The sequence below is a fragment of the Gavia stellata genome, chromosome 30 (assembly GCF_030936135.1).
Source record: "Gavia stellata isolate bGavSte3 chromosome 30, bGavSte3.hap2, whole genome shotgun sequence".
In the NCBI taxonomy this organism is placed as follows: Eukaryota; Metazoa; Chordata; class Aves; order Gaviiformes; family Gaviidae; genus Gavia; species Gavia stellata.
In genome coordinates, this window is record NC_082623.1 from 5952690 (window position 1) to 5963682 (window position 10993).

Consider the following 10993-nt stretch of genomic DNA (forward strand, 5'->3'; position numbering starts at 1 on the left):
GTTGCAACGAGAGGCAGCGGGCTGGCCGAGTCAGCGCTACGTGAGAAAATTCCCCCTCCAGCACCGAGTTTTAACGGAGAACAGATCCATCGATTCACCCTTCTCCCCCTTCAGTAGTAACCAGGGACAGACAATGCGCTCACATGTGTCACGAGCTGCGCGAGGAGCAGCTGACAAGTCCGGGGCAGCCACAGCAGGTACAAGCACACCCTCAACCCTGAACTCAAACCCTGACCCCAGCAAACGCTCTGCTTCCCCGCAGGAAAGATGCCAAGTTCATTTTCAACTGACTTATCTGACATTATTGACTTATTTGTCAGCAGCTCTGGTATCAAGAAGCCTCCGGTGCAGCACAGCTATGCCAAACTCACAGCCGGGCTGCCCGGACTCTGCGGGCGACCTGCCCAGGCTGCCTGCACCGGCCGGAGCCCGCGGGGCTCCGAAACCTGCAAAGCAAGCGGCGAGCTCAGCCTGGGAAAGCTGCCAGCCTCGCCACGGGGCTCTCGCTGCTCCCGAGCGGACAGAAAGCTTCACTCCTTCCTTTACACGTCAGCCAGCGCTGGCTGCTGAAAGGAGCCGAAAGGAACCTCAGAGGTACCCAGGAAACAGAGAAAGGGGTAGAGCTAGCAAACACAGGGATGTACCGAAGAGCGCAGGCAGGGATGTCTGCGCAGGCAGGGGCTTGGGGACCTTCAGCATTCAGCTCCTTCAGAGGAGCCAGGCTGAAGCAGCAGCAGCCGCTCTGCGAGGGAACATCCCAGGAGGCAGTTAGGTGAATAGCTAATGGGAAGAAGGACATCAGTGAGATAACACAGCATTTCCAGTAATGAATTCTCACTGGGGAAGCACAGACAAATTTGAAAGATTTCAGAACTGGCTCCCTGACTTCTTTCCTCCAGCTACACAAAAGCGTCTTCTTTGAAACCCCAGACTGAGCCACCAGCTTGTTTCCAAAATAAATCAATGGCTGTGGGAGAGGGAATAGGTGTGACGCAGATTTTAGACGTTAATTCTGTAGGTAGATATGCAAGGCGGCGAGCTGGAGGAGACAAGGCGCCTATCTGTAAATCTCTGGCACTTACAGAGGTGCGTACACTTTTATCATCCTCATTTCACGTATGGGGCAGAAGAGATATGGGAACAGTCCTGAGCACTCCCTGACTTTGAGACATGCCTGGTCTTGGAACACGCACAAAAAGTGGAGACAATCTGTTAACTTCCCACCGGGTCTGCAGCGAGTCTCCCAAGAGCCCCACAGTTCAATGCAAAGCTGCTTCCTAGGTTTCATGCGACCTCTCTTAGGACATGTAAAAGATAATCGAACATGTCAAATTAGAAGAGATTTACTAAAGGTGTGGACAGGAACGCAAGACAGAGAAGAACACTGTTCCCAGCCCCATGCAGCGGAGGACGGGACAGTGAACAGTCCAGCTAATGATAACAGGAGGCATGGGTCTCATCAGCTGCGGACAACTCTGATGCACGTTAAATCAGGGTGCTTGGCAGATGCCATGAAAGGCTGACTGCAGTGAACGCCTGGATTGAATTAGCTCAAGAGATGTACCAATTTTCTCAGTGCCTGGTTACCACTGGCTCAAACACAGGTAAAACATGAAGGATTTCCACAGCCCTCCTTCCCCATCTCCCCAGTCCTGCCCAGCCGCCTGCCTTCTGGACAGAGCGAAGTGGATGGGCATGAATAGATCAGCTTCGCATCAAAAGGTAGGTGTTCAAGGTAGAATAGCACAAGGAATTGAACCATGCTGGAGAGACTGCTTCTTCTGTAATCCTACATAATTCATGGGAGGCGACAGTAAATACCTAGTGTGCAGGCACAAGCTGTTTGCTTTAACTGCCTCTAAATGAAGCACCTCCCCTATCCCCCTCAAAAGACTGCAAACAGCAAGTACCAGGCTGCACGGCTGGCTTGAAGCTAGTAGCATATATATTTGCAATATATGAGAGTGCTTCCTCCATCCATTTAGCCAGAAAAATCCCGGCGCTGCCCCGTGCCACGGCGGGGGGGATGGGCAGGGAGGAGAGGGGCTCTGCTTACAAGCCCACTCTCCCCCATGTTCAAAATTGCCCCCCTGGAACTCCAGAGGCACCAGGGAGGCACCTAATTTACTACTACTCAGCACTTGTAAGTGCCGAATGAATATTAATGAACTGATGTAATTAAAATGATGCAGACATTCAAGTGTAGTATCTGCCTGTCCTTGTATCTTCCTGGATAGATGAGGAAGAAATTCCCTGCTGCTTAAGGACACAAAAAATTAACAGCCTGCTGTTGATTACATTTGTTAACTCTTTCCCCGGTACGAGGAAGCGGGATCTGCATTTAGTGGGTTCACCTAACGCTGCCATTTATATTTTAGGTTAATTTGAAGGATTGCGGCTTTCCAGGGCTGCATCTCGGAGGCTGGTTTTGCTGGAGCTGGGTCACGCTTCTGCAGAGACCGATGAGCTGGCTGCCAGTTGCAGCTCCGACTCTAAAGACCAACGGCGGCGGGTTCCCCTCCACTTACACACCCCAACACTATTTCCACGCTAATTTTTAATATGGGATTCCTGAGAGAGGACTGGTGAGGACCACACAACAGATGTAGGAGGGGGCCTGACCAGCCTTCCCGCCCCACTTACTGAAGAGCGGTTCAGAGGACACAGTGGGGGGAAATCCCAGTCTGACTTCAAAACCCTAAAACCCACCGGAGCCCCCCACCTCCTGGGCTGGGGGAGGGGACAGGCCAGCGGGAGCATCTCTTTGCCCTGGGCAACTAGCCCCAGCGTTTGTGATGCAGAGGGTGAGGAATGTTATCTTCCAGCACTGATCAATCATCCAACTGTCAGAGGGAAGAGCGGGAGGTAAGAGGCAGAGAGAAGCAGTAGGACTCTGCCCTGAGGCTCGGTTTCCAAAAGCAGCCGAGTTAACCCATTCCTATCTCTCCATGACCAAACGTCCTGCCACCATCAGGAATTTTACCATCACCGAAAGCTTTCTAACTCGCCATCTTCTACACAAGTTGCAGAAGGATTGCTGGGAAACTACTCAAAACTACTGCAAAATTCCCATCAGTGTGTCAAGAAGGAGGAAAGATCTGAGACCTTGGATACAGCTTGCTGAACTTCACTCAACTCAGAAATTGCAAGCCAGCTCCTCACTTGTCTCTAACCAGGCTGGCCCATTATTGCCCTGATAATTCCTGCATCAGCCCCACAAACACACACACACCATAGTTTACTGGATGATAAAATGCAAAAAAACCTCAGTCAAACAACAGGGTAATGCTGTAATATACAAGCGGGCGGTGGGTGTAAGAGCTGGCAGGGTTCTGAGACCCCCATTACCCTGCTGCTGGAGTCAGTCGCTGGCGGGAAGGACAGGAAGGTGCCCTCAGCCCATGAAGGGGATGCTCTGGAGCTGTAACATCACCGAGCAACGGAAACTGTGTGGCAACGGGAACTGTGTGGCCTTGTTTGGTCCCTTTTCCAGGACCAGGCTGCAGCATTTTCCACTGCACCTTTCCCAAGGCTTGGCACTTCTCCATTTCAAAAGAAACCACAGCAACACCCCCCTGTACTAACAGTCCTAATGGATGAATTTTGCCTCACCAATGCAAGGCTCTCTGTGACCCAAACCCTGTGATTTTTGCTCCTGACTGGCTCCCAGTTTCATGCTGGGAAATATCCATAAGACACAGCAGCAGCTACGCGCATCAAAGACTCCTGAGAGAGATGAGAAATGGATCCTGGCTCTCCAAAGCCAGGGAAATAAGCTTACCTTCTTCACCTTGCCAGTCTTAGTCCCCACAAACACCACGCTGTAGCCGTTGTAGACGTAGGAAGCAACAGAAGTCATCCGGTCCCGGCTCGAGGTGAAGAGCGTCACCCCATCCACCGGCGTCGAGCCTCCCAGGGGCTGGTTGATGTCGAGGCCGCAGAAATTGTCGTCAATGGGGACTGGCTGGAAAGACGAGGTTTTGGGCAGCTGTGAGTGAAACGCAAAGCACAGGGCAGCCCCCCACACCCAGGCTCATGCGGAGGGGAGCCAGCGGAGCTGACAGCAGGGTGGGAGCCACCACCACACAACCCCCTGCCCAGGGACCCTGCCAGCTCCAGCCACCTTCTGCAATGGCCTGTTCCCTTCACTGCCCGAGGCCACGACACTCCGCAGCTGCTCAAAAATGTGTTCCGACAGGGCTGAGGAGGAACCCCTAGCCCAACAGACACTTCCACTCGTTTTCTAAACCTACTAGGTTTCTCATGAGTTTAGCCCTGCTCCATAGTCATGCAGGAACTCTCTCTTCCACTCGTTTCACCTCCTCTCAACCTGATTTCCAGAGGTGCTGAGTAGCATAAGCAGAAGGGCGCTCAGCATCCCCACATCAGCAAAGGCTTCCCTTGAAGACCACACAAGCTCTGCTGCCGACAGCTTGCAGCGGTGCTGGCACTGCCGCGCACGGTGTGGGACAGGCTCGGGTCAGTCACCAGCCAGAGGACAGCCGGACACGGTGGATCCCACGGCACGAGAGAGGAGAGGATGCTGCTGTTGGCACCTCTCTGGAGCAGCCACCTCCCTCTGGCACACACAGCCCAGCTCCAGGGCAGAGTTAAACCTCCCCCATGTGAACATGGAGCTGGTGGAAAGCACCAGACTGTGCCTGGAAAGATGGGTGATCACACAGGGAACAGGCTCTGGCAACACAGAGCACCCGAGTGCTACGTGGGAAGATGTACTCATGCTCCTTCCACTGCCCAGCTGTGCGCTCTCCTATAAACCACCTCTCTGTGCCTCAGTTTCCTTTCTACAACATGGGGAGTATGGATGCTGGCTTCTCCCAGGAACACCACTTGCCATGAGTAAAGGAAAAAACATTCTGCCAACAGTTAAGTATTATTAGGCTGTATCAGCTGAGATTGCTCGAGTGAATTCCTATGTGGCATAGGCGGCAGGGTGGTGACACGGGTGGCCACTCACCATCACACTGACTGCAATCCACTTATTTTCCACAAGGGACATTAACTACGAAATGCTCAGGCACATCTATAGTTGCAACTGCGATGGGATGACTCTCCCCTGTGCAAGCCAGCGCTCAAGCTTCTCTTTGCCTTCCTTCTTTCATTTCATTTCACCCACGTTTCTCTCTTTCCAGCAGCCCAACTTAATATGCCTGGCAAAAGAAGGCCCCAGGGATTCCTAAGTCAGCCCAGGAACAATCTGCATGTGAATCAAGATTAAAGAAATCAGCTGAATAAAAATACAAAAGATGCAACTATGATTTGTATTTATCTTGTTAGTTTGTTGATACCACCCTCGGGCTCAGGGAGTAGAGAGCCTTTCTCCAGCTTCCAGAGCCCAAGGTTGGGAACAGCAAACACTTCCAGCAAGTTGCACACCTTTATTCATCTGCCTTAGCGCTATGCCTTCCTTTCATTCTCATCACTGTCTGATAACAACAGGCATTAAAGAGGAAAAGGTCTGTTCGGCATTCAGGGAAACTGAGGCACAGAAAGATTGATCCTATTCTGCAAGCCTATGTGCCATAGGGCCAGGCTTCGGTACCGGTTCTCGAGGGCTACCACGGCCAACAGCTGGAGCATCCTTACCGCTTTAGTGCACTGGACGTCTTTCCCCAGCAGCCAGTTGAGCTCCAGGTTGCCTTCCCCCTGGTAGCAGGACTGCAGGCGGTCCTTGATCTGAGCATTGATGGTGCGAATGGGGAAGACGCAGAGCGCAGAGTCGTCGGGTGGCTGATGGTACTGCTTCTGCCCCTTGGAGAAAATGGCAAAGAGGACATCCTCCTGGGCCGTGATATTGAGGGACTTGGCCAGCACATCTCCTGGCTTGGAGAGGTACGCTGCTTGCAGGAGGCGGTACTCCGTGTCCCCCTTGACGCAGCCAAAGGGCAGAGAGACATAGGAGTGGAATTTGGGGTCATCTTTGCAGAGACGGACGATGCGAGACGTGTAAAAGAGATCGCTGGCGGAGTTGATGGAGACACCTTCTGGGGTCTCTGGCTGGACAGTCAAAAAATAGACAAAGTTGCCGCTCGCAAAACCGTAGATGTAGAAGATGTCGAAGTGCGAAACAAGGGCTAAGGTATCTGAGGGGATTTTGATGAGGGATGAGACAAAGTCACTGTGGAGCTCATAATCCAACATTGCTGATGACTCTGGGTCCCGGGGAAGTTTGCGGCTGGAAAGGGTGGGGAAATAATCCTGCTTCCCATCCACCGCTGTGCCAATGAAGAGCTTCCCATCTTCGCCTTCTGAGCGCACGATCACACCATACATTGTGCCCGTCTTGTTGACGCTGGAGAGGTAGTGCTCCTTTTTGTGCGAGGGCTCTACCAAGATGAAGAGGTCATCCAGGCGCAGCAGCTTGCAGACCCCCTGGTAGAGGCTGCCACAAGCCAGCAGCCGGTTCTCAGAGTAGTCAATGATCAGCAGCTTGTTGACATTGTTGGTGAGGGTGAGGATCTCGCTGCATGGCTGGACGATGAGGGGTGGGTAGCAGGATTTATTGTCCTCCTCAGGACCAGTTTTATGAGCCACCAAAATGGTCAGGTTACCCGAAAGCTTATAAACCCTGTTGATAGCGCCAACGTAGACTGCTCCGGTGCCTTGGTGAACAGTCAGGTGGTTGAACGTCCAGTCCCGGTTCTCAGAGTGGAAAGTGCTGAACAAGGCATTGCTGGACACGTTTCGGGAGAGCGATGCCAGGAAGAGACAGAGCAAAGCCACTGACCAGCCATCCGAGTCCGGTACCCGAGGCCAGTTCTTCCTCTGATCCATCCTGGGAAAGGCAAACTTCGTGTTCCCTGCGTGTGTCCTGTGCCCCAGCAATGTCCCTCACATGGTTCTAGGGAAAGGAGAAAAAAAAAACAAACACAGAGCAAAGGATTAGATCCAGTGTGCCCTGCAGATAGAATTCAAAGGAGACTTTCTAATTACACAGTCCTTGAGATAAAGTGAGGACGTCTAAGCCCAACAAGAATTAAGCAGGTCTCCTAACTTATTGGTAAACAGTTCAGGCTTGATATTTTGCCACTTGGTTCAGCCTATGCGTGTTAATTTGTTCTGTGGTTTAGCTGTTTATAAGGTACTCTGCTCAGCCGTGGGAGGGGATAATCAACTTCAGCCCAAGACAAAGCCCGCAGCTCACACACCCAACCATCAATCTGCAATCCTGGCTAAAAGGATGTCTCCTGCAGGGTATGTTGTTGGAAGCAACAGAGGAAATAAGAGGTGTTTTCTACCTTTAAATCCTCTATGATTTAATTTGGAAACCTGAGGAAGAAGTCTCATGCAGGCAAGTTCATTGAGCATATACACACCGTCATTGAGCATATACACACCGAAGCCACCAGCATCTCCCCTCCAGCACCCCCCCGAGCCAGAAGTACCTCTGTGCAGGTGCTTTTCAGGCAGAACCTTCTCACAGCCTTCTCAAAGTACTTTCCTGCTGAAAAGCAGCTGCCACCGGGGTGGGGGCACATGTGGTTAGATCAGCAACCGAATGCTGCCAGCAGCACCATGTGCAGGAGAGACTACCAGTCTGGGAGCCTTGGACAAATTTCCTGCTCTGACAAAACTTCCAGGTGATGATTGAATCCCACATAAAGCAGAAGCTCGGACACCAGGTCCAAAAGACCCAACGCCCACCAAATTGCCCACATGCCCCTCCCGATAGCACGTGGATAACAGTCAGAAGTAGAGTCTCCTTCAGCTGACGTGGTTTCACCCACACAAGGCGAGGTACAACTCAAGCTGGAGACCTCTGGCCAAAATCTATGTGGAAATGAGGTGTGAAAGACAGAGAGGTTGGTTTGTTGTTTGTTTGCTGTTTGTTTTGGTTTTGTGGGTGCTCCCAAAGCACCTAGACCTCATTCAGGCCGGAGGGATGGCTGGAGCCCTGTTAATCCCCAGCTCCATCCTCCCCACTTGTACAGGCGGCTGTCAGGCTGCATTAGGAATCACCAGGCTGGAATTTCCTTAGGAAATAGGCGCTCGCCTCAGAGAGGTTCCGGCATGAGGCATGTTTACATCAGAGCTTCCACCCGCCCTTCCGGACAGCGCGCACATGCATGCGGACACAGTAGCTCTTGAAGAGGATCCTTACAACGCTCTGCCTGCTCCACCTCATCACCTAGCACCTCTGCTAAGACGGCCGACTCCCTTAGCAGAAACGTGAACGTTAAAGACAATCCAAATCACACAGAATTACACAGAATCATTAAGGTTGGTCCAAGCATTTCCATGTCTGTCTCACCTAAGGGGGGTCCAGCTTGGACCATCCCACGCAGGAGGTATCAGCTTGGTTCCCAGCTCAGCCCTGGACTTCCAGCACCACGTCGGGCTCCCACAGAGCAGCTGGAAGTGATGCCAGCTGAGCACCCTACAAGGCAGCAAGGATCCAGCTCAGCGGAGCTGCTCAGAGGAGCGACGTGGCCAGCAGAACACCAGCCTGAGGCAGGCACCATGTAAGAGCCCCGAGAGCATCCCCACACCAGGGCTCTGCACTTCCCTTGTCACCACAGACATGCTTGGAGGTCACTGGATTGTGTCTCATCCTTGTTATCATCTCCAGACCTGACCATGACTTGTGCTCCTGGCTTGACTTCAGCCTTGCTCATCACCACAAATGTGTCTGACTGCCTGGACTCAAAAAAACATCACAAAGTTCTCTTTCACCCCAAATTACGCATTCCTTACACACTCCAGGGTGGACGATCAAAGGAACCATTTCAGCCTGCCTTGGGGAGAGATGTTCTCCACCACCTCACAGCACCACAGGGTCACACAAGCTCTGGTAAGAGGCTGAGGATGAGCCCTCTCTGCACTGAGGTTCCCTCACCACCCTCCGCGGCTGTGCAAGCCCCAAGCACACGTGCTGGGGAGAAATTTGCACTCTGCAAATTTGAGGCTTCTCCCCTGCCCTGTGTGCAAATGCAGGAGGCTGTTCCCTAGCGCAGCTCACGCTCCGCTGTCCTCACCTGCGGGCAGCCACCGATTTGATTGATGCTGATCTCCGTTTTGGTATTTAAAATAATTCACACTGCTGGAAACCTACACTGAGCTCATAAGCAAGTGTCACCGAATGGCCAGTCTTTAGGCTTGTTAATGCTGGGAGCCGGAGACGGGTGTTTCTGAAAGGTGACAAAGGAGCTCTGTCCCTGGGCTGCACGTCTCGGTGTCACTGACAAGACAGGAGAAAGAGAGCAGTAATGGGTTTCTCATTCTGCTCAGGGATACATTTCCCCGGCTGCTTGCTTCTTATTTCCAGTCTCTTAATTTCCACCTTTGGCTGAAGCAGTTTCTCTCTCTCCTGGCGACGATGCGGACACTGCTGCATTCTTATTACTGTTTGGATGATTGTGGCAGAAAACAGCTGCCCGCGCTGCGGACCCGAATGTGCCACAACAGCACCGGGGTGACCTCGCCGGCTCTTCTCATTAAATTTCTGAGTGAACATACCAAAACCGTTCTCTGAATCGAGACTCTTTCAAAAGCGCACAAATCAAACCGAGGATCTGCTTGGAGGAAGGGTCTCCATGCTGCCCACCCACCCACGGGCTGCTGGCGACCCATGGCATGCACCACTGAGCCGATCACAGGCACCGGGATCTCAGAGCAGCTTTGCTCTTGGCTAACGCGGCAGTGCAGCCCAAGACACCGAGAAGCCCGTGCGTGTTGCTGGCAGGGAGATGCCAGCACAGTGCCTTCTCGTAAACGCACAGGGTACCCCGCACCATGGAAGAGCTCCAGAGGAGCCCAGGAAAGCTGGCACGAGAGCTGCAGGCACGGGAGTCCCGTGGAGCAGCGGCAGAGCACCTCCGGATCAACGCACAAGAAGCCTCAAGCACCGCAGTGCCCCGAGCAAGTGCTCGGACACGGCAGCCCAACTCCCCTTGCCTGGGGAGGGCACAGGGGTGCTGGCTGCAGCCCCGACGGGCACAGAGAAAGCAGGCTCTGCCCTGGGCAGCACAAACGGGCTTTCCTCCAAGGCCAAAGCATCCCTCGCTAACAGGAGCCCGAAAATAAAGCCTACCTCAATTTCTCATTCCCTGAGAAGAGATGCTTCTGGACCAGAGGGCTCTGGTTCAAGGGAAGTCCAGAAAGTGAAAAAGAGGGGGGTCTCCGCTGCAAAGCTCAGCGCACAACAGTTTTCCTGCTCGGCAGCTTTCCAATTTTTAAAAAGTTGTTCCACTGCAAAGTGAGAAAAGAACAGTGCAAGCTAGAAATTAATAAATTTAAATCATTAAATTTTATATACATATGGGACAACAGAAGCTCTTCGCTTAGACCGCAGGAGTTTTCTATCTTTTCCAGCAGCGCTGTCCCTCCCAGCCAGTACAAAAGCCAGGGCCAGGCTGGAGCTGCTGTGCAGCAGAGCTGTCAGCTGAAGCCCAACTTCCACACAGTGCCTTACAGTGAAGGTTTTGCAGAGCAGCCACTGCCAAAGGCAAGAGAGATCATCCAGGAGAAGAATCTGCGCTTTCAAACATTATTTGAAGATGACAGAGCGTGGCCGCGAACTGACATCCTACCCGACCGAGCCAGGGGACGATGACCGTCCCCGGCTCCATGTCAGCCCCCACGGGAGCAGTTCCTGCCTGGCAGCTCCCCACTACCCGGGGGGGGCAACATGTGGGTGCAGGACATGGATTAAGCAGTGCTGAGTGATGCAGAAACCCACTGCATGCCCTACAAAGGGGGTGGGGATGGCTGAGTACAGCTGGGGAGTTAAACACCCCGGAAACCGGAGAGTGGGCAATTTAAACTCTGATCCTTAATACTATTTGACCATTAATTTTTCCTCTTTTTTTTGAAAGCGAGCTTAAAATATGGCCTTAAAAGCAATCTGAAGCTATTAGTAACGCAAGGTGAAAGAGAGAGTAAATTCAGGGACACAATATAAACCCAAGCAGCTGAAAGGCCTCAATTAGGCTGAAAGGAGTTATCTGGTATTTAAATAATTATTAGATTGAAG

The 10993-nt window shown here is 52.4% G+C and overlaps 1 protein-coding gene across 1 annotated transcript in view; it reads right to left on the reverse strand.

Moving 5' to 3' along the window:
* Positions 1–6795, reverse strand: part of PLXNA2 (plexin A2) — a 154182-nt gene extending 147387 nt beyond the window's left edge. Inside the window, exons 1-2 of the mRNA XM_059831192.1 lie at positions 5608–6795; positions 3782–3964 (exon numbers count right to left, since the gene is read on the reverse strand). Of these exons, the coding sequence (XP_059687175.1) occupies positions 3782–3964; positions 5608–6795 (1371 nt within the window). The remainder of the gene's footprint in view (positions 1–3781; positions 3965–5607) is intronic.
* Between the last annotated feature and the right edge of the window lie 4198 nt (positions 6796–10993).